This window comes from Perissodus microlepis, chromosome 2, assembly GCF_051167445.1.
Source record: "Perissodus microlepis isolate ML-2025 ecotype Zambia chromosome 2, ASM5116744v1, whole genome shotgun sequence".
Taxonomy (NCBI): Eukaryota; Metazoa; Chordata; class Actinopteri; order Cichliformes; family Cichlidae; genus Perissodus; species Perissodus microlepis.
This window is the reverse complement of record NC_140462.1, coordinates 4,251,838-4,276,040: the sequence shown is the minus strand read 5'-3', so window position 1 is coordinate 4,276,040 and position 24,203 is coordinate 4,251,838. Positions and strand designations below refer to the sequence as shown.

The 24,203-nt window shown below is 42.6% G+C and overlaps 1 protein-coding gene and 1 long non-coding RNA gene across 2 annotated transcripts; one reads left to right on the top strand and one right to left on the bottom strand.

Moving 5' to 3' along the window:
* Positions 1-1,451: 1,451 nt before the first annotated feature.
* On the bottom strand, positions 1,452-7,369 carry LOC146392077 (POU domain, class 3, transcription factor 4-like). Its single transcript, XM_084941122.1, has one exon. The coding sequence runs from the start codon at positions 7,277-7,279 to the stop codon at positions 6,194-6,196; it is 1,086 nt and encodes a 361-aa protein (XP_084797248.1). The 5' UTR covers positions 7,280-7,369; the 3' UTR covers positions 1,452-6,193.
* Positions 7,370-8,027: 658 nt separating this feature from the next.
* Positions 8,028-21,290, top strand: LOC146392076 (uncharacterized). The gene is made up of 4 exons (XR_014801456.1): positions 8,028-8,387; positions 12,248-12,306; positions 12,461-12,610; positions 17,904-21,290. It is a non-coding gene; the product is annotated as an uncharacterized LOC146392076 (long non-coding RNA).
* The last annotated feature ends 2,913 nt before the right edge of the window (positions 21,291-24,203 follow it).

The following is a 24,203-nucleotide window of genomic DNA, read 5'->3' as shown; positions in this document are numbered from 1 at the left end:
GGAGGCACTCCATCACTCTCCCTCTTGGTCAAATAGCCCTTACACAGCCTGGAGGTGTGTTTGGGGTCATTGTCCTGTTGAAAACTAAATGATGTTCCAACTAAAATAGCTTTAACAGTTGTGTCAGAAAAAAAAGTTTTTCGTTTGGTAACTTGAGTGAACCGGTTCTTTCCAAAATACCTGCACATCTCGAGCCGCTTCTCCTTCCCTTTGTTCCCCTGCCTCCCCCAACAAACATCAATGACCTGCAGCGGGTTCTAGCCACCACTAGGTGGTATTACCTTCCAGTACATGCCAACTTCCACAAGCGTTGAACACGCAGCGTCCCAGGTTGGATCCGTGTCCTCCTACCCTGATGTAAATCATCAGTCTCGCCTGCTTCTATTTTGTCTGCCCACCCCACCAGCACCACCTCCCCACCCCGCTCCCCTGAGGATATGAGCTCCTCTAAGCAGTGGCGTGTTAAAGGAGAAGCGCGCGTCTGCGTGTGAGTGTCTGCGTGTCGGAGCTGTCACGAGCAGACAGCAGAGGATGCAGGATCTAGGCAGGAAAGCAGATGGATTGAGGCACGAGGACTGCTCCCATCACAATGCACACACACACACTTTGGCCCAGGGACCAGCTGTTGTCCTTTTCCTGAAACTGTCTGAGCTGACTCCCTCCTTCTCTCTCTGTCCTGGATTAGATGCATTTTGCAGTCATCGTGGGAGCTGAGAGGTAAACAGTGGGGCTAATTGCTTTGACATACTGCTCTTTGTTTTGGCCTCCTGGTGCTAATCAACCACTCGGCTAATAAGTCTGCCTGGCAATGAAAACACCACTGCGCTTAGGCTGGGAGGAAGGAGGAGAGCGGGACAGGTCTCTTCTCAGCTCACTCAAACCGATGCAGTCGTATCTGCAGCCCACACTCGCGTCTCTTCCACGGCTCCCACAGTGCTGCTGTGGCTGGGTAGCGCCCCGCTCAGGTGTGAATCTATTTATCCTCATTAACGAGCGTCTCCCCAAAGTCAGCCAATTAACACGCTGCTCCTAATGAAGCCATTAGCTGTCAGATGAGGTTGAGGCAGTGGCTGTCATCGGCCCACTGTGCGCGTGTTCGCGCGCGCGCGCTCCTGCAGCTAATAAAAGCGGGAGAATTAATGGAGTGAGCGCGTGTGATAATGAGTTAATGTGGAACAAGCAGGACGAGCGATGATCAGCCCCCTGTCTCAAATGAAGATATCAGACACAGTGATTTACTCACTCTGCGCCACAAACAGGCCTTTCTTCTCTGTGTGTGTGTTTCCACGTTCGTGGGTTCCCCTATAAACCTGGCACTTTGTACAGCTTAATCGTGGGCCACGTGTGACCACCCTAACGTCACATCAACAAAAAAGTGCAGCCTGGAAAATGTCAAGCTGTACTGTATCGCTTTGTGTTCACATGTTGCTTAATTGATGGATCACACTGCACAGCGGTAATATAGCTTTAATTGACTGCAAAGGCATGAATGACACAGCCTAGACAGAGAGGAGCAACCGGATGTCAGAGGCAGCTGTTCCACTGACACGATTTTTATTATTAATTACTGACCTGGTGTGAGGGGGGAGGGGGGGCACACTAGTGATTCTGGGATTTTAAAGGGCTTCGTCAGTGGCTCCACTGGTGTGAGAAACCTGGAAAACTCACACGTACAAAAACTAAATTTATGCTTTTGCCAGGAGAGATGGAGCAATCCTTTCTGGAAGAGTCAAACCCACCCAACCTAACAGTTAGCCGACCCTGGTGTCACAATACCAGAGCTGAGGAGGTGAAACTGATTTCAGCTTACACCTGTTTGCAGATGCGCCCCTCACCCTGCTTGCTTTTCTTCTGTCTCTCCACCGTCCAGTTGGAAGGTATACAGAGCTGACTGTCCTGCAGTGCATCAGCACCAGCAGCGATAAAGCAGCTGTGAAGTTTGCTCTCTCTCACTGAGACGTTGTGCTCCTGCAGGACCAGGAGGTTATAATCCTACAAGCAGAGGCTGGAAAATGCTGTGGTGTACATTATAATCGCCCTGCAACAAGTGTGAAATGTGCTGCTAACAAACAGGAACGTAAAGACAAGACTCCAAAACAACGAAATCAATTCCCATGAGAGGAAGTTAACTTTATTCTCTTTATGCTCTGAATCCAGAGCTTATTTTTGAAGAATGAATCAAATCTTTCCCTCTTTTCTTCCTCTACCTTCACCTGAGGCCTCTCAGACTGAACCACTTGGTCCTAACAGATTCTTATTAGGATGTAATGTGTGTTTTATTGACGAGTTTGCTTGTCTCCTTGGAAATCTTTGGATCGTTTTCCATAAACATCCACTATAAAAATAACTATTTGCTTTACTTCTTTTTATTCCTGTATCAAACATAGTCATTTCTTAAATTTCTTTAGTCCGTGTAATTGTGGTCATGTTTACTGAACTTTATTTTAAAGTTTTGGTAGGAATATATGTTTTTCATACAAATCCTGCCAGGTTTTAGGCAGTTCGGATCAAGCAAAAGTGAAAAAAAGAGAAATAAAAATGAGGGGCTGAACTGGTCACATGTGGTCGAATATAGCAGGTATCCAGTTCTAAGCAGTAGGATGCAGTACGACAGGTAACGCAGCAGACACAGCAAACATCAGGAGAGCGGATCATTTTATACACTTTAAGTTAAAGGAAGAGACAGGACTGGTGTCCAAAAGTGAAAGAACCACGTGGCAGACGAGCAGCCGACATTCATTACTCCCATCCTCTCATGTGGTGCTGCTGTTTGGCTCTTCTCTGTGCTCTTGCTATGGCAGATAGACTGCAGCCCTGTCTAATTAAAGAGAAATGTGATGTTGAGTGTCCTTGCTTTAACCTCCAACGTTTTACTGCAAACAGTATATCAGCCCCTTCTGCTCTTTCCTGCCTTCCCCAGAATCTTTGCACCACCTGAAGTTACTTTAATCACAAAGTCTTTCAATCACTTCACTGAGCTTGACAGATTGTATTAATATTATTATGATTATGGACAAAATAACAGTATTAAAAATACAGGAAAACAGTTTATTTAATGGTTTGGTCTGTGTGGGTTTTTTTAAACACCCCCCTCCCTTTAACTTTCAGACAGATTCTTTGAAAGAGAGAATAGATTAAAAGAGAACAAAAGGTTAGAGAAGAGATGTAATTATGAAAAAAAAAAGAAAAGAAAAGGTGTGAGTCAGCTGCTCCCATTATAACCTGCAAGTAAACAACTCTGCTCATCCTCCAAAACTGCTACTGCACAACTTCACCACTCCTGCCTCTCTATTGTCACTCAGTCACTCAGGATCTGATTCAGAAGCTCAATTATCTGCCAGAGCGCCGAGCCCAGCCAACCTGAAGCGTTTTTTTCTCCTTTTTTTTTTTGAAAAATAATTACCTGAAGTTCATCATTCAATACCTCTGAAGTATGCTTTCATCTTGCACCTGTTATCCTTTTCCCCTTCTTCTTCTTTACTCAATATCCTTTACACAATCTCCCCAAGTCAGTCATTTTTAAAACTGGTAAGTTATTCACGCCGAGGCGCCGGTTACTCTTTAAAAACATATTTGGATGGGTTTGCATGGGGAAGGAGAGGTGGAAGAGGCTCAAGGATACCGCAGCGCCGCCGTGGACCTTGGCTTGCTTTGCTTTATTTGCTCGGCTTCTGGGTTCTTCCTTCCTTCCAGGGTCATTTTCTTCCTCCCAGAAGCCGGGGATTATTTCAGACTAAAATAGATGGATAGAATCAATCAGCCATGGTTTTACTTTTCTCTTCTTCTACATTAACCCCCCTCCTCCTCCTCACCTCCACCCTCACACCCTTTTCTCTCCCCTTCTCCTCCCTCTCCTCTCTCTCTCTCTCTGTCTCCCCCACCCCCCTCTCAGGGCTGCAGACTGAGGAGATGCATAAATTCAGACACATTAGTATTCCAGTCAGGCTCCCCATTTCAAGGCAAGGCCTAGCACCCTTCCGCCTCTCCTCCCTCTCCCTCTTTCACTTTCCCTCTCCAGATCTATTTTTGAATCATTTAAGCAGTACTGAATGTATCTACTTATTTCCAAAACCATCCCTAAATTATTTTGGGGCATTATGATGTTTTTCTTTCTTTTTTCTAAAGGGGGAGTACAGCTTTATTTTGCCCTGGCACGGCCAATTATACACAGCCATAGCCTTTGAAATGAGATTCATCTGCTTCTGATTGTGTGTGTGTGTGTGTGTGTCTGAGTATATGTGTGTCATTGTGTTTTGCTGTCAGGCCCAGCGGCCCAGGCGATAAATCACGCATGTCTGATTGAGAAGGGCAGAGGGCCCGGACAATAACATTTCAGTGGAACTGCAGGAGAAAGCGTCTCAGTTTGCAGTGCAGCCAGGGTCTCTGTGAACCACTGGATATTTTACAGCTGTTAGTTGTAGGGATTTATTTATTTATTTGTTATTTATTTGGCAAAAGATGCCTCTTGACATGACATTGAGGCCAAGTGAAGGTTACGCCGCCTAACAATATAATTCACCTGAATATAAGAGTTTGAACACAGCATTAAGGGACTGAACTGGTGACTTTGCAGAATTAATCACAAGCTCAGCTCGAACCATTTCCCACACAGAATGCTCCACATTATATACAAGCTTTTAAAAGCAATATTATTTTTTAAAGTGCTGTGATTCATTTAAATTATTGCTTTGTTTCCATAACAATAAGAGGAAGCTGTGATTTAAAAAAAACAACTTCTGAATAGTCTTTACTTTTCTAAAAAAAACCAACCCAAAAATCAGAAGCTGACTTCTGCTTCAGACAGTGAGCAGTTGTAGCAAGAAATGGTTTATTACAACATACATAGTTTATTTCAAAAACATAATACAAGCTTTATACTGAAAATAAATAATTACTTGAGCTGTCATTGAAATTTGGAATAAAACCGCCGAAACAGTTCATTCAGTCTTATTGAAAATAATTTTTTTCTTTGTTTTTTGTTTTTTAAATTTTTCGCGTGTTTGTTTGCTTTTTTCTTTCTTTTAAAACACTGCTAATCAAGTGCGTGAATAACTAAGATCATTTATTTAAATTAATGACTTCAAAAGGGTAATATATAAAACTGTACAATATTCGAAAAAATACTTAAGAAATAAACCAAATAACAGGAGTATTTAAGATTATAAAATTTCGATAGTGAACGTACATTAAAATTATAGGCAGGTGTATAGCGTTGCTTTCTAGACTCTCGGCTCTTTCTTGTCCTTTTTCAGAGTCCGCACAGTTTAAATGGTCGAAGATGATCGAAATGAAAAAAGAAGTAAATGAATAAATAGAGCTGCAACTGCGCGTGGCTTCGTACAACCCTCGTAAACTACAGGCCAAAAGTAAAAGAAAGCAAAACAGTCCTCCAAGAGTCATGTAGAGTGGGTGTACAGCTGGAATGAGGGCCTAAGGTTGCAAATGCACAAAAAAAAAAAAAAAATACAGATCTTCTACGTTACAAAGTAAATGACTGTAAATATGAGAACTAAAGCGTTGGAAAAGCCCGAGGGGGAAGCGTGAGGTGGAGTGTAAAAAATGGCCTCTGGTGCTGGTACAAATCAATTAAGAACAGTAACATTATTATTATTATTATTATTATTATTATTATTATTATTATTATTGTTGGTGTTGTTGTTATTATTACTGGTTCCACGCCGCCGATCGTGGGTACAACGGGAGCACGGCGTGTGTGAGGAAAGCCACGAAAACAACAATAAAAACAAAACCATCAGTCCCATCTTATCGTTATTACCGAGCTGATGTTAAACACACACGCACACGCATACACACACACACACACAAACCAAAGGCGCTGGCAGGTTATTAGGCACATTTTTTGTATGTATATCCGTGATGGAGAGAAAACAAAAAAAGTGGCGGGCTCTCCCAAAAAAGAAAATAGAAAAAGAAAGGTGATCTGGAATGTGATGTTTGATATGCCGCTATAGGATAATGCCCTCGTGGCAGGAAAAACAATGACGAAGGCTGAACAGGTATCTCTGTTATTGTTTCAGTGCTGGAGGCATCCGGGCGAGTCTGTACCGGGACAGGTGCGGAGGGCTACAAGGTGCCACCGCGCGTCCGAGCGCTCGAGAGTCTGTACCGGGTGGAGGTGGAGGTGTGTGTCTGAGGGGGTGGGGGCGTGGGGGGATTCCTCCAGGTGCTTCGGTCAGAGATCATGGCACGAGGAGGCGTCTCCCGCGCTCCCGCTGTGAGAATAGGGTCCCTCGTGGGCCGGTTGCTCTCCGGGCGGCGTCATGCGCTTCTCCTTCTGCCTCCGGTTGCAGAACCACACGCGCACCACCTCCTTCTCCAGCTGAAGCGAGTCCGCCAGCGACGTGATCTCCTGCGCGGAAGGCTTGGGACACTTGAGAAAGTGCGTCTCGAGAACTCCCTTCACGCTCACTTCGATGGACGTCCTCTTCTTCCTCTTTCTCCCCTGAGCTGCTATCTTGTCTATACTGCTGGAGCTGCCCGTGGACGAGTCCGCCTCCTCCAGCCACTTGTTCAGCAGCGGCTTTAGTTTGCACATGTTTTTAAAGCTCAGCTGCAAAGCCTCGAACCTGCAGATAGTAGTTTGGGAAAAGACGTTACCGTACAGCGTGCCCAGAGCCAAACCCACGTCCGCCTGCGTAAAGCCCAGTTTGATTCTCCTCTGTTTGAACTGCTTGGCAAAGTGCTCCAGCTCGTCCGAAGTCGGCGTCTCCTCGTCGGAGTGGTCGTGGCAGTGGTGTCCGCCGAGGTCGCTGTGCTCGGGGCTAAGTGTGTCCCTGAGGCCCGGGTGCATGCCTTGGCCCTGCGGGTTGGGTGGAGGTGTGAGCCCCCCGTGGTCCAGCATGCCGTTGACAGTGAAGCCCGTCTGGGAGTAGATGTTGATCTGCTGCCCGCTGGTGATCGAGGAGTTGTGTGACACCGGAGTCCCCCAGGCTCCCGGGTGGTTGCCATGGTTGTTGTGATGAGGAGAGTGATGCGCTACGTGCGGAGAGCGGTGATGGATGATGCCGAGCTGGAGGTCTTCTCGGCCCGGTTTCACGTCCTGCTGCTCCATGGAGGCCGACCAGGGGCTCCCCTCCGACAGGTTGCTTGCCCACTGGTGCCCGAGGGAGTGCCCGTTCTGGACGCTTTGCAGGTAGTCACTCTGGAGCAGTTTCTGATGTCCTCTGTAGGGGCTAGCAGGCTGCATGGCCTGGCTCTCCGGGTGGATCATGGGACTGGAACTGAGCAGGGTGTAGGGGCTAGAGGCAGCTGTGGCCATGCTGGCTGCTCAACCCCACTAATGCTACTGAAGAGAGGGAGCAGCTCAGCCTCTGACATCTCCCTCTCTCCGGAGGCTCAGCAGCAGCCTGGGAGTGACTGACAGCCTCCACCACCACTCACAGTCCGACCGAGACGCGGTGACGACACGTCTCCGCCAATGACGGCGCACACCCGAAACCTCCGCCTCCGGCAGCAGAGCTGCGGGTAGGAAAAGGTTTACAGGCTGTCGAACCGGAAGTGTGTCGGAGTGCTGGTCCAGTGGGTCTGGCTGTGGAATGATGTGAGCGTGGAGCGCAGTTCCTGTTTATTAATTAAAGTTTCCAACTGATTTACGCACGAGTTTATTGCTGCTCCTGTCACCCTTGAGCGCGCGCGAAGAAGGAGATTAAAGCGCAATGGCATTTCTTAGACGTGCCAGCACTTAATTTAAAAGGATACAATTAAACTAAGAGCAGTTCTCACTGCTAATTATTAACTTAGAGAATATTTCCTCAGGTGTTTGTAGAATGACACGTCTGGAGAGAGTGTTTCAGGCAAAATTGCTTTACGCACGGGCTATCCATAACCCCGAGCTATTTTGCTTGTGAAAATATAACACACATGTTTGACTTTACTCTTGTCGTCTTTCTCTCCAAAACTGGAATATTTATAAAACACATAGAGATATGAAATTATATTTCTACAAGAGCCCAAAATCCACATCTGCTCACCTGACACATTTTCCCAGAAGAAAAACGTCTCCATGTTACACACGTTCAAAGAGATGAACGCGAGCACAGCCAGTAGACACTTATCACTCCCAGTATTTAAGAATCTCATCAGGTCTTCTCGGAGTTGGGGAAAAAAAAGATCTGCAAATCAGCGAGCTAACTTAGCGGCGTAATTATATTTGCCATTAGAAGACTGCGTCGCAATCTCCTTATTGGTCTGAAATTCCATTAAATATATTGCTCGAGCTCCCAGGTTAAGCTTGATTTAAATTTGCATACATTTTCATACATTTAGAAGAAATAAAAGAAGGCTGCAGCCACCAGAAAGTCATTAAAGAGCGCCGAGTATAGCCGAGCTACACGCTGCTGGTGGAAGACAGAGGAGGCCGGAGCAAGGTGAGCTGACCGTGGGCTATAGAACTTCGGACAGGGATGTGCTGGAGGGTAACCGTGGTGGGGTGGGGGTGACAGACGGGCAGTTAGCTGTGAGGATGGCAGGATGTTTGCGCTCTTAACTCTTACATGGTGCAGTAGATTCGCCTGTGGATGGAAGGATAATTAATCAGATACGTTTTTTCGTGTCTTTATTCTCATTCTGCAGCGGCCTTACGTGTAAATTCCTTATGTGTCTGCGTCTGTGGAAGTTGGGTGAAAGTGGGTGAATATTTGATGTGAATGGCAGTGTTGTTCCAGTGGCCTAGTTTGCTGAATTGGGTTGCTTCGTTTGGAGCTGTTATGGGACTGGAGGTGGGGGGGAGAGAATTAAATGCAAAATATAAAGTTATTGCGCAGCGTTAGCAGCGGCTTTCAGTAGCAGACTCCCGCAGTTTCATACGTGTCATATTAAATGACACGCACCGTGAATTGATTTTGGAGGATGGGGGTCTCCATTTCAAAAAAAATAAAAAAGGATCTTCCTGGAAAAGAAAAAACAATTAATTAATTATATGTAAGATGAAAAATTGAACAAAATTTAAGATTTTAAATTCAGATTTACTCGAACTAAATTTGAATTTAAAAAACATTTTTTTCTCTTTCTTTTTCATTTTCGGGTCTTTACAAAGATAAAGTCTGCGGGTTTTTTTGTGGTGCATAAAGCAGACAGGAGAGGGACTTTGAGAGGGGGCTGTATTGCTCTCGATAGTCTAAGTTTCTAAGTGTAACAGATGCTTCTCTAGAAACTGCTCCTTGTGCCGATTCCTTTTATTCGCGTCAACATTTTTCTGCCGTCGAGCGCGTTTCCATAGCGAGGCGAATAAAAGGCAAATCCCCGCTCCGCGCCTCCAATAAAGAGCCCATTCACAGATAACCCGAGCCAGCCCTGCTACACTTACACCACGCACTAACACTGCAGACTCTATCTTAAACCAGTGCGCACTAGTGCTAAATAACTCCAACTAACTGACTTATCATTTCTTCATTTTATTTTTATTTTATGTGTGTGTCTTTGTGTGTTAGTGTTGCTTCGTGGTGCGTTTGTTCAGCGGCTTGTTTGTGTTTGCCTGGCGGCTGTAAGCGAGTCTTAACCAGTGATTATCTTCTGACTCGGGCTGTTTACTGTATAAGCAGAGAAGGAAATAAATAGATTTGTTTCACGACTTCATTTAGGCAGACTAAAATAAAATTATAAGGTAAACAAGAAAACAAAAATGGATTCAGTTTTCAGGAAAAAGGAAAAGAAAAGCAGTGCCCTTCCTTCCTCGCGTGGCACGCGTGGGCCTGTAAATAAATGCTTCTATTTACACTAAAAAAAGAAACAGATTCACTCAAAACCGAATGCGAGTAGAGTGTCATATCCACCGTCATGTTTATTAAGGTCTCTAATAAACCGCGTATTGATTGCAAGTTTGAAACATGCACTCGCGAGCGCAACATTTGTGTTCAGCACTGCTGATTAATATCTCATGTGAGGTCACTTTAATTATATATATGCCGCAGAACAGAGCAGAGAGAGACAACATGACAGATTTCCTTTGGAGAGTCTGAGTCTTGGCTCTATGATGTTTCTAACTTTAAGGGCATTGTTACATTTTTTCCTGTTATAATAATTAACAAGTGCTTCAGTTTTATTGTTATAGTTTGGAAGCTTTTCCCCGAAAAAAATATTATTTAAAAAATGACAGTTGAGTTGCGTTTCATATGCAAGGTTAGAACTGCAGCTGATAGTCGTGAAGTATTTTATATTGTTTTATTTATTTATTTTTTTGCCTCGATCTTGGCCGTTCAGGTCACAACATTAATGCTGTAGCTTTTCTATAAATCAGACTCAGTCTGCTGTGGAGACAGCTCTGGGCCTCGGGGCGGACCTGCCACTTGGTGTCGTGACCTTTGCAAACTTTCCCCACGAAGCTTAAATCTCTGCTCCTCGGTGTTAGAAGCGTGCATGACATAAACGTTATTTCCCGACTTTCCTATCAAAATAAGAAGGGGGATTAAAACACTTTTATTAATTTGTATTTATGAGGTTCTTGTAGTTTATTTTTCATAAGCACATTTTTATTATTATTATTATAATTATTATTGTTGTAGTTTCTTTGGTTTGGCTTCTTTTAAAGGAATCTCGATCCATCCATGTCACCTCTGAGTCTAAACTTGTGCTTGTGCTCTCATCCCTGACACCCGCCGCGCACACTTTACAAGCTCCCGGACAGTAAAATCGATATCCCCATTAACCCGTGACGTCGCTAATAAAGGATAGTGACACCGGAGGGGAGTGTGTGTGTGTTTGTGAGGGGGGGGGGGGTCGTCTTTTACAGAAACACACCCGAAACTAAAACGTCTTTTAAAAATTATTTTTCTTTTTTTTTTTAAAGCGCTGGTTTTGACACGGAGCTGTCAGTCACAGACTCCACTGTTGCCTCTGTGTTTGTGTCCAGCAGAGGTTTTACACACACACACACACACACACACACACACACACACACACACACACACACACACACACACACATCGGACACGCCAGTGAGTGAGTGTAGCCGACGTGGAGCTAAAACTCATCCCCATGAGAGCACGCCGGTGTAAATGTACATTCATAATGCATGAGGCCCGGTGCGTTTGTTTGGTCTGCAGTGTTCAAGAGGCAGTTTGTCTCACTGTGTGTGTGTGTGTGTGTGTGTGTGTGGGGGGGGGGGGGGTGAGAGTCAGACATCTGCGCATCATGGCATAGAGAAGGTCTTCAACAGGTTTAGAATGAAGTCTGTCGAGACTTTTGTGGAAGCAAATCTATCTGAAGGTTATCCCATTTTCAGATTTTCCACCGGAAAATGTTATTTATGGGGGGGGGGGGGGGGGGGTAGATAACGTCTAACATGGGCACTGGTGATCAGAGCTTTAGCACTGCAGCAACACAAAACGTGTCATTCATTACAAACAAATTTTTACAAAATGTTGCTTTTATTTTGGAAATTTCCCCCCTCAAACAGAGATTAACAAGACCTTTCCTGCTTCCTGTGACCTTTAACATTTATTTAATCTGTGAAGGAAAAGTGTAGTGAACAGATTTGGGGAGGGAGATCTTAATTTAAATTTAAAAAGCAGTGGAAAAAAAATCACGCAGATAGGTTCAATGAATCTATTTAGCAGTCTCAGGCTATGGGGATCAGGTTAATAGTTATTTTGTCTGTTTTTCTTGTTGTTATTATTATTATTTATATTGTTTTCCCCACATAAACAGATGTCCTAAAAATACAAAATGAAAAAGAATCAATACACAATTAATCAAGCATCATGACTATATCATTTTTAAAGTAATGAGTAAAGTAAAATACAGAAATATGCAATCAAAATGTTTAAATTGCAGAAGTCCCTCTAAAATGAAGTCATTTAATTTTCCTGGAGGATTCAGAAGGACACAGAGTCCAGCAAAGACTTTGAATAAAATGTCTAAGGTGTGGATATTAGTATTCCAACTATGATGCGAATCCCAGCGTAAAAATTGTTTTTGGGTTTGTAGTTAATTAGAAAATGAATTCAGTCAAAACAACACACACAGGCCCGGGGTCAGGGAGTCTTTCAGCTCCCCGAAACGTCTTCAGTCTTTACACTCCGAGAACAAACACTCTCTGCAAAAGCAACTGTTGGAATATTATTATTATTGTTATTTATTTATTTTTTTCTCTATCTGCAAGGATTTGAAACGCCCGAACAAAATGGAAACTGTTTGTCCCTCTTGCCTTCTGTCAAACAAAGGCAATGTTTGTCAAAGAGATTATTCACTGCTCTGTGTGTGTGTCTGTGTGTGTGTGTGTGTGTTACAGGTGCTGTTTGCAGAAGAGGCTAGAATATTGTTCCTGGGTCAGTGAAGGCACCACAGCTGGTAAAAAAAGAGAAAAAGATCTACATAACATTAGCATATGTTAAACTTCAAACTGTTCACACAGACACACACGTGAACATAAACACAGAATATCTTTAAAAGAGACCCATGAAGAAGAGTAAGAGTCTATAGAAATGTGATGTATGCTCTTCAGACCCTCTCCAGCTCCTCGTCCACATGCCCTTCTTCTGCTCCTCTTCTGCATTGAGAGCCGAGAGCTTGGGGAGGTGGAGTTGGGGGTGTTTCTGAGGCCTTTGATAGCACCAACGAGCTGGAGAAAAGGACTCCGGAGCAGAAGAGAAGGGTGAGAACTTATCCACTAAAGATCTACCTTTCCTCGTGCCGAGTTTTCCTTCAAATCACCCTCAAAAGTCAAACGCAGTCTGCGTATAAATGGCCCTGCTGAATTTTATGTAGAATATGAGCAAGTTCTCTGCCACAGCTAAACAACCAGCCAGCATAACATACTTTCCCCTGTGGCCTACAAAGCCACACACACACACACACACACACACACACACACACACACACACACACACACACACACACACACAGGTCCCTCTGAAGGAGCAGGCGGAGCCGGCAGTTGCACATCTGCATTTCAAACACAGACTCTCTGGGATTCATTATTAATTAGCCTGCTGAGCCCTGGAGGACTGGTGATGCTGCCATCACACACACACACACACACGCACACACACACGCACACACACACACACACACACACCTCATGACCTCTTTGCCCCCTCTACGTGAGCGTTGCTTTCCTCCCTCAGATCCCGTCACCTCCCCCTGATTTCCCAGCTCAGTGTAACGGTAAGGATGATGAATTACGGCGGTAGATGGTTTTATTAAGCAAAGCACAGTGTATGCTGTGTTTAAACCATCATAATCAATCCAGTTGTTTATCACAGCGGAATGCTAAATGACACACAAGCCCGGAGAGCTGTCCTGGTACTTACATCACCTCAATAAACGACGCAAAACTCCCCTCTGCCTCTGTTCACCTCGTTCTTCGCTGTTCGTCGGAAATGCAAAGTTGTGCTTTTTGGGGTTTTTTTTGCTCGTCTCTAATTTGGGAGTGTGTTTTCTGCATGTGCAGCTCTGCGCATTAACCTCCACCAGCGGCACACAGAGGCACATCAGAAAGACGCATACGGTGATTATGCATGAGCAACGGTGTCTCCAGGGCCTATGAGAGTGAGACAGAGAGAGAGCAAGAGAGACATCAAACACATTGAAGCAAGAACACTCTGTCGACAACACACGTCCCGAGTTGGGGGCGACGCAGTTTGCGAAAATAAACACGTTGGGGAGAAACAAACACGCTGTCTTTTTGGGTTTATAGATTTCTCTGCTATTGTGTGTCCCTGCTTTGGCCCACAGTGGAATTAGCATGCAGGAGGCCGACGATGGAGATCGTTCAAGAGCATCAGATTGCGCAGGATGGGCTGCTGACTGCTAATATCCGAACATGGAACACGTCTTTCTTTTACTAATTGAAAGGCTTTCTCGCAGCTACTGAAAATTGAAGAAGATGGCGCAACATGTGTGTCCATCCATCAGTCCATCATTACGGCTCAGATACTATTACCATTGCCACAGGGGCCATAAAGTGGGAAGACTGTGATCTCCCACTCCACATCATCACCTCTCCTACTGGCTCGCCCAAGGCTATAACCTGGGCTCTGATAGGGCAAGAGGCTCTGGAAGTAATCTGAACATAATAATTGAACAGGACTCGGTGATCAGCTCCTGCATCTAAAGTCTTACATTTAGGCCTTGCAGAGGCTGAAGCTGCTGCTCGGCTGTCACCTTCTATCGCTGCTCAAACTGCACGAGAGTAAATTATACCCACATACTGCAGCATCCCTGCGAGGGTCAGCGCCTCTTGAACCAATTTGATCTGATTCAGAGCCAGCAGTGGACCTCCACGGAGCACACACACACACACACACACACACACACACACACACACACACACACACACACACACACACACACACACACACACACACACTTCCTGGATTTGTAGAGATGGCTGTGTAGCAGTGCAGCATGAGTTTGAAAGGGGAAAAGACCACTTGTGGACAACACAGCGGAGCCTTTGTTAGATGTGTAACGAAGAATGTGGGGCAATCGAAAAATCTGCACAAATGTTGTTACAAGTTCTTACTCCGAAAGGGAATTCTCGATCCCGGTTCCGAGCATTCCCCCTCGGCACCAGCTCTTTCCTTCAAAGGAATGTACATATGATTTTTGGTTTCATACCAATTCCACCTGGAGTCTCGAAGGGAAGAATAACAAATATGGGAAACATTTAATCCAGAATAATATGTTTATCCAGAGACCTGTGGACTCGGGGAGGAATGGACCCCCTCTGATGTGGTCTGCTGCCAGTGTGTGTGTGTGTGTTTGAGTTGGATGTGTAAGACCGGTGTAGAGACCCTCCACCCCCTGGGGCCAGGAACTTTGGGTGAGGAGGAAGAGAGGCCTAACACACTCTCAGATTTCGAAAGTGTGTTTGTGTGTGAGGTTTGTTAGTGTGCATGGGATACAGGATGTGACCAAGTCGGGCAGCAAGTAAGGAGCTGGACAGAACCGCAGTAAAAACCAGAAGCGGCTCAGTGATGCTGTTGATAATGAAAACATAAATTTAAACTTGCTAACCTCCCTCTGTATTTCTGCAAGTGGGGTTAAGTGTAGAGAAAATACTCAAAACTTGAAGAAAAATCCAGTTTGATTGCAGCTGTTTTGTTTTTTCGTTTGTTTTTTGGCACCATTTTTGGGGAGATTTGTGAATTTTGTAACAAAGTCACACAATGTTGGAGGGTTAGGGTTAACCCAAAGGAGACTAAAGCTTTTTCCTAATTCATGCTACCCTGACCTTTAACCTATGACCTTGAAGCATCGCATACTAAAATGGTATATTTATCATCTTCTTTACAGATATGATTGGAGAAGAATTGGCTGAAATCTTTGGCTTCTAAAAGCTATAAAAACGTGAGGTTTTAAGATATATTCATGCAGTGTGTGAGTTTGTGAAGTTATGGCATCATTGTGACATTCTAATGAATCATACTGAAAAAAAGTGTGTTGTGCAGCACTGTCCGTGCCCTTTCATATTTGGTTTCTTGAAATTTTCTTTCAAGGTTAACTTTGACTTTGGACGCTAACAATGAAGGTCAAGGTCAAATGTTTTTCCAACCTAGGTACACATGTTCCACAAGGCCTAGTTTATTGTTGTGAAGTTTGCAGGCCATCCGTAAGAAATTATGGGATTTCTAAGAAAATTAAATCAGCTTGAGCTGATTTTGGTATCTACCATCAGACAAAATCTAAAAATGATATCTTGAAAACTGTGAATGCTAAACTGCAAAGAAATACATAGACAAACAAACAGAACTGATTACATACTCTATCCCTTCTGGGGAATAATAATAATAATAATAATATTTATTCTATCCATTGAATAGAGTTACTTTGCATAATTCCCAGTTCAAAAACAGTGACACAGTTCAGCCTCTGTCTTTAGCCGTTAGCACGCTTTTCTCTTTAAAGCTCCAGTCAGCCATTTTTTGAGGTTATTTAATAGAAAAAAAGAATGTTGTAATCATAAATATACATAGTTTAGTATGTCACTGCGTATTCCAACAAATTTATGTTGATGTTCATAAACTTAGAATCAATCCATTAAAAAACATAGGAGCGGTAACGGTAGCTAGCAGAGGCTAACAACAGCTAGCAGAGGCTATTAGCAGCTAACAAAAACAGGAACGCTTACTGAGAGGAAAGTTCAGGATATCCTCAATGACTCACCTCAGTATCACTGTCACCGGACACAAGTGAACTTCACAGACTTATCAACGTGTTCCTTTCACAAAGAATAAACAGACATGGACACCATCTGAGGTAAACATCAGACTGACAGCCTACCCTCACTACAAATAAATGATAGCCGGAGTTGTTAAGATTATACACTTGATGTGGGCGAGGTAAGAAACCAGAATTTAGTTGACTGCAATCTGCAATTTAGTCATGTCCAACGGTTTTACATGCTGTATCTTTAAACCAGCTTTCTTCTGATTGGAAACCCCCCAAAACACTTTTGCATTCTTAAGTCGCGCTCAGATAGAAAGTGCTAGATGCTGTAAGCTGGCTCCTAACACATGCAACAACTCTGGGTGTGTTTGCATGGCAGGTGAGCCTCTAAATGATCACACTGTTCCTATCCTCCTTCTCTGTAAGTGTAAAGGCCCTTCGATCAGAATCAAAATGTTTTGCCCAACCAGAAACTTGTGATGATTTAGCATCTAGCTGTGACTTACAGCCAAACTCTGCTGCAGATTATTTCATGGTCATGCAGGTCATAGCTTTGACCAACGAATGATTGAATGGCAGCACAGATTTGACCATCAATCACAAGTCACATCACAACATGATGATCCCACTGTCATAAAAAGCCACAGCAAACTGTCAAAATTTACAATACACTGTGATGGCATTTGGGATATGTAATCCAACAGCCATTTTTTACCAGCTTATGAACACTGTCTTGAGTGACCTTCCATCCTGCAATTTGTACCTGGATATATCTATTGCCACTCTAGCAACTGTGCTTACTTTTGTAGCTCTTTCACCTCAAACTTGGCAAAGTGTGAGTTTGGGAAGGCTTTCGTAACAGATCTAGGTAAACAGATTGGATGTGGGCAAGTGTGTCCCTAACAGCAGTGGCGGATGCCATCTTGGCCTACCCTATACCCACCACAAGTCACTTTGGCAGTTTCTAGGTTTAGTTGGGTATTACAAGCTTTTATGCCATCATTTCTCAGCAGTAGTCTGGAAAGACATAAAAATTCTGTATCCTATGTATCATAAAGGCTCTGTAAGTTTGCTAATCTTTCCTTTGTGCTTCCGGCCCAGTTGGATCTCTCTGGTTGATGTGGATGAGTTGGGGAAAGGTAGAAATGGTGGTTTTAAACTCACGTAGTAGGAAGCGACTGCTAGTTAATGTGAATGCTGATGAAACGTGAGAATTTGCCTTTTACAAAAACAAACCCAACGTGGCATCACCTCTGCATACTATAAACATATCAGTATGCCAAAAGTACTAAATCCGACTCTTGCTCTTTCCTTGCTGACGCTTGCTGACGGCTCCTTCCCTCTGAATGAAGGTCTTATTGTGGCAATGTCAGCTGTCTCAAGGGCATCCAGAACAAAGAAGCTTTTCAGCCCTCTGCATATCCTCCACTCATCCTTTACTCTCTCACTTCTCTCTCTTTTCGCTCAGTCTCGCCCTGTTCAGTCTGACTCCCATATCATGCAAACGTCTCATTTGTTTGCACGTTTTCGTCTTTTTTCCCTCCTCACAGCGTTCTCCCCTCTGCGTTTTCCTGTGAGAGGGATCGTTGCTGGTGAGCACGCGTGCAGGAGCGGGTTAATGTATATAAAATTATAAAATATTAAAGGATTAATCCCTTGGCAGGTTTTGTGATTTTTAGATCCCAGATGCAGACTGGGCTTCCACTGTTGTGTGAGCGCGCGTGCGTGTCTTTCGGTGCTCGCGTAAATGTCCTGCATGTATCTGTGCCTGGCAGAGTGTGGAGCCTGGAGGAGAGGGATGCACGGAGGCAGCAGCAGCTGGTGGAGATACACAGTGTCAAGAGAGCTCGCAGATACACAGAGAGAGAGGACAACAGAGGATGCCTCCTTGGCCGACTGCGTGGAAGGGGGGGGGACAGTGGAGCATAACAAACAGGATCCACCTTTCTGCTTGGCTAATTTTCCCCATTAAAACAGCCCAGCAGGGGCCTCAGCAGTCCACCAGCTGGAACAGAGGTTATTTTAGTGCCTGTCTTTCACCAGGGTGTGTGTGTGTCACTTGCATCTATTCTGGCATATGAATCTGCGGATTGGGGAAGCATAAAGATCTTCCATAGGAACAGTTTCAATACACCAATATTAATTTCCTTCCCTGCAGTCGTGCATAAACAAATAAAATCTTCACAGTTATCTGCTGGATGTTTTTTTCTCTCTCCCTGCTGGGTGTAGCTATAATATGTTCACTGCTGATATTGATGCACATGCTCATATTTGCCCAGTCATCTCTTTATGTGGCTAAAGTCATCAGCCCTCCTTTTCCTATGTCTCAGTCAGATCCTAAACTAATCCCCAACCCTGCTACTCTGACAAGAAAATCCTCTGTTTTAATGCATGCACACACACACACCGTCTTCCTCTTTCACCTCCCTGCCCTCACACCCCCCATCATTCAAACGCACACACACGCCACACACTTTCAGGTTTATCCCTCTGTGTACCTGTGCACAGCATCTCTCTATACGTTTTCGTGATTTGCACACATATTAGCATTTCTAATACCTGTTATGCTAATATCTTCACAGTGTGGTGGCATTTTTGCAAATTCATACGGTGATGAAATTTCTCCTTTTGTTCACACAAAGTAGAGTTTGGCTGCGCTATCATTATGGAAGAGGCTGTCGGGAAATGTTATCCAAATTCTGCTATGGTCCATTGAATGTCAGCAAATATAATCACATAAGAGACATTTCAGATTTAGGGAAAATATGTGTTTTTACTAAAACAAAGCATTAGAAATGATAAATGTGCTTGAAAAGGATTGTAATGGTTCTAGATGAGCGGGACTGTGTTTTATAAAATGATCTAATAAAATTAGGAAAAACATGGTTTGTGCACGCATGCTGACAATTTTGCTTTGGATTGCATTCGTGAAATACGAAGGAGAAATACTGACTCAATTACAAAAAAATGTAACTCACCAAGGCTTGGATACATTTTTTCTTCACAGTCTAGATTCCCCTCTGTCCTCTCTCTCTTCTTCTTTTTTGGAGTTATTAGCCTTCATTAAATTTGCATCCATGACCCTGACTCCTACTGGCTGGGGCTATACTCCTCCAGCCAATCAAAATTCTGTTGATATGAATAACTTTGCTATGCTGTAGTGACAATCATGGCTTCAGCTGTAAGTGAAGCTGTACAGGCTAGTGGTCTTTTAACCAGAGTTTCTAGAACTGGAAGGGAAAAACCTGTCCTCGCCAGCTTGATCTCTGAAATGACCACAAACTCTTACGAATGCATTATGTGGTGGTGAGGCTCCAGCTATTCCAGAAACCAGAGAGCCTCTATTTAAAAGTGGAGGGAAGATTTGTGCTGGCTTTACTGAAAGATGGCTCTAAGTAAGGAGACTCAAGTTTGCCTTCTCTTTTTAGATTTTAGGAAAGCACTTTTTTACCTTTTTCATGCTTTGGTTTGGTTTAAGCACCAGAGCCACTTGGTTGGGATTACAAAGGCATGGTCATTATGTATAAATGAATAAACACATGTAAGATCTCCAACATGTTAACAAATGTGGTGGACGTTGAATTGAGTAGGACGGATCTCCCTGAGATGAGGAGAATTTTGTTGGCCAGTCAAAGTCAGTGTGAAGACATCATAGCCATTTCATATTTGGGTGAGATTGGACTTTCTGTTGCACTGCTGAGAACTGATCAGGAGTTAGAGCATTAGCTAACAAATTAAAACGTTTTCTTTTATATTCTAACCATGTAACCTGAGTTGGCTAGCTTCGTTATAGTACCACATAGAATATTTCCTAACCTTAGGTGTTAGCCTGCGTACGCTAGTTGCTAAACATAATGAGTGTCTGTATCTCAGTGGAGACAGAAATACACCATTAATTTGTGTAACAGCTGAAGAGGTTTGTGAACAAACAAACACTGAAATGACTATTTTTGTGATTTTGTATTTGATTTCTGATATAAATTTACTAAACCATACTAAGTTGCTAAGCTAGCTACCTCTAGCGGGGCTTAAGCTATATTTGTGGTGAATCAGTATTTAGTTTACTGAATTACTGTTACAGTTACAGTTATGTTGTTACTTGTATTACAAGGTTCTACAAACGGTGAACAAACAAAAGGAAAAAAAGCAAACAGACATGTTTTTTTCTTCCTGGAGACTCAAGCTACAATAATTTCAGTTTGTGTACCAGGGAAAGAAAATGATGGCGCGATTTTTGAGGGGTGGCGATATGGACATTATGTTTATTTATTTATTTTTTTTGCAACAACAAGCATAATGGTGAAATGCAAACGGCATCCAGGAAAGAAACAACTGCATTTATTGCTAACACAATTTGGCTCTTTGCAAGTATCTGCACTAACACCATGCTAACACTAAGCTAGCCAAAAACCCAGAATGACGTTAAAACTGAGTGAATCCTGACCACAGCCTCACGGCCAGAATCTGAACTTTAACAAGTAACAAAGGGACTGATGAGCAGTCAGTCTTGTAGCCTCTGTTTCTATTTGTACATGTTTCTTATATTACATCACTTTGAAGTAGCTTTGGGCTGGTTTTCAACTTTGCTTTGTGCTGTTAGTTTTTGGTTTATTCATAAAAACTAAAAGAATGTCCTTATCAGGATTTCTGTTGGTGTGTGGAACTGTAGAGGCATTTTAATGGGGTAGTGTGAAAGTAATAGTAATAGTGTAACTTTCTTTGGTGAGCAAGTAGCGTACTGCTTTACCTTTAAGAACAGTAACAACTAATGTGTAATACATCTTTTTTTGCGTATGGACCCCACCACTGATCATTATTAGACTTTACACCTGCTCAATCCAATTGATTTATAAAGCACATTTTAATAAATACAAGTCTGACAAGGCTCCAAAACACCACACAGCAACAGTAAAAGGTAATAATAATAAGTAGAAGGTAAGAAGACACGACTCTCTGTCTTAAAAACAAAACAAAACAAATAAAAATCCACGAGTAGCTTTAGCTTGTACATTACAAGAGCAGCTCTCATGCATTAGCTGCCTACGTGGCTGATTCTCATATAAGAGAAATGATCATTAATTATTATGATTACATTGTTATCATTGTTATATTTACTATAACAATCCATATATTGATATATAGATATAATCCATATGTCTATCTATCCATCTCTCTCTCTCTCTCTCTCTCTCTCTCTCTCTCTCTCTCTCTATATATATATATATATATATATATATATATATATATATATATATATATATATATATATAGCGAGAGAGAGAGAGAGAGAGAGAGAGAGAGAGAGAGAGAGAGAGAGAGAGAGATAAAGAACATTTAGGTGGCAAAACATTTTGCACATTGTATACATAAACAAAAATAAAAATAAAATATGACTCCTTGGACATTCAGAGAATTTGCAGCTGCCCTGTCTGGAGGTTTATGCCGACTCAACTCGGCCCATTTGTATTTCCAACTGTTGTGTTCTAGGCAATAAAACATTTCACTTCTAATCTTTGTATATTACAGCATATTAACCCTCATAATAAAAAAATACTATCAAGCCTTATTTATATTTCTTTGCAATAAATTCAAACTAAATTCCTGTCCAGATGACCTTTTACTGCTTAGCAGCCTGCACCTGTAGATATATGGCTCATAAGCGATGCATAAATATAACTTCCTAGATTTTTGTGAGCAAAAGGAAGGAATACATTTCATCTGTGGAATACCCGCTTTACATTTAACAAGTAAAAAGGGTTATCTGCATTTACCAGCCAGCAGCGCTCAGGTGCAGCAGACCCTATCATGTGTGAGAACAACACATGCACACACAAACACACACACATATACACACCATGCAGGGCAAAACTGACAAATGGCAGTGCAGCAGCTCAGTTAGGTGGTAAATGTGTGTTTAAGGAATGCAGTGTCGCTTGCACGCACAACACTTAGTGGCCGGTCAATGACATAAGATTGATTTGGTTCTCTCTCTTTTACACATGCACACACACACACACACACACGTAAAGGAATATGAGTGATGTGATTCAGCGCACCTCTCGGCAACCACTCTGCTTTCCATCCTAACGCCTGAGCAGAATACTAATCACTGGATCACATTACAGAAAGAGAGAAAGGAAAAGGGATGGAGAGACAGGGCGAGAGAGTGAATAGGACGAAGAAGAGAAAGAGGAAAGAAAGGAAAGAGAAGGAGAAGAAAAGGCAGACGGAGAATGGCAAGGTTTATATCAGATAACTGAAATATAAAGGTGGGCTCCACAAGATGCGGTGTAGTTCTACATCTACACCTTCCTGTGAGCAGCATGCAAATACTGCAGGGTTAGTGATGAAAAAGTAATGTCATGCGCAGGTGAGAGCAAAGCTAAACAGCAGGGTGGGAAACAGAGATGAGATCAGAGAAAGCCAAAGATTTTCTATCCTTCTGACCAAAGTCACCCACAGAAGGAGCTGGAAATATAAAGAAATATCACAAGACATCGTAAACCCGAGTACATCACAGTGTGCTGTCACTTTAAAAATGAATCTAGCTCCTGCACAGTTTCTGTACATGCAATTACTTTACAATAACATAATTAAATAATTGTACTGCATTTTATTACATTAAGGATATATTTAAGGAATCATATATTCAGTGGAGTTTATCCAGCCTTTCCTAATATTTGTTTTTTAAATACCCATCAGATCAAATGCTCTCCATTAAAAAAAGAAAACCAACACAATTATGTGAAGATTCAGTTTCATTCAGAATTCTGAATAACTGCACACTTCATTCCTGTTATATACACTGTGAAATATTTTATTCTCCGTTCTTATTATTATCTGTGATCATAATTGCGACTGCATTTGGGAATTGTAGTTTTGTTTTCAAACAAGAAGCACTCCAAAAGTACAAACCTCCGCCACGGTGCTCACCCTCTGGGCAGTAGTTACTTTTAAGCATATATTCATAATTTTTTTCTTTGTTCTTTTTAAAATACTTTAAGAGTGGATTAAAAATCAAATAAGGGTGGCATGACAGATGTTTGACTGAACAAATATTATTAAAGATGCAACACATTTTAGGGTCAACTTGAAAGAAAGATGTGAAATGTAAAACGAGGTCAAAGGTGAAATGTGCTTCGAGATTTGGATTCAAACTATGATTAGAACTATTTAGAAATCATATATATCAGCATCATTTCCTTTGTTTTGCCAATACAAACGCATTTTAAGCAAAGTTTCAAAGGAAAAAAAGACATTTTATGAAAATTTGACCTTATTTGACCTTGAAGAAGACGTCAGAGGTGAGGTGATATTTGAATCCCCACATATCATTCGCTGTATATGTTGCCAGTACAAACAAAGGCAGTAAGAAGTATAGTTTCAAATACCTCTGTATAACATTATTAGCACTTAGTGCCTAACATCAATCTGTTGACCTTGAAGGAGAGGTCAGAGGTCAAATATAACATGAATTTGAAATCTTTATATTATACTCACACAAGTTTTAAGGCCTTTTGTTCTTTTTCACCAATAAATCATTAAGTTGGCCTTGAAGACCTTGGTGGATGTCAGCTAAATTTTAATGGATTGACCCCACTCTGCACTCCTACAAAGTTTTATCAGAATGCATGTAAAACTTTCTGAGCTATTACAGACATAATAACCGCACGCACACAACGCTAACAAAGTAAAAAATAAACCTCGAGCAGCACAGTCCATCTCCTCACAGCAAGGAGTAGTTGCTGGGTCTGAGCAGCTGGGGCCTTTCTATGTGAAGTTTATGTCTTCAGTGTGCAGAGTTGGGTGTTCTCCAGGTGCTCCTGCTTCCACCCCCAGTCCTGAGACACGCATGCCAGGTTCACTGTTCATTTCAAAATGAACATGAATGTTTCTGTGCCCTACCTCTCGTTTCTTAGAAGTTCGGATAGGCTCCAAAAAAATACAGATTTAACATCTAACACAGATTAAAATTCCCCCCAAAATACTTGAAATTAGCTGCACTATTATAACTTTGCACACACGTCATCAGTGTGCATCAAGAATGAAGATCCAGTAGCACAAAACGACATTAT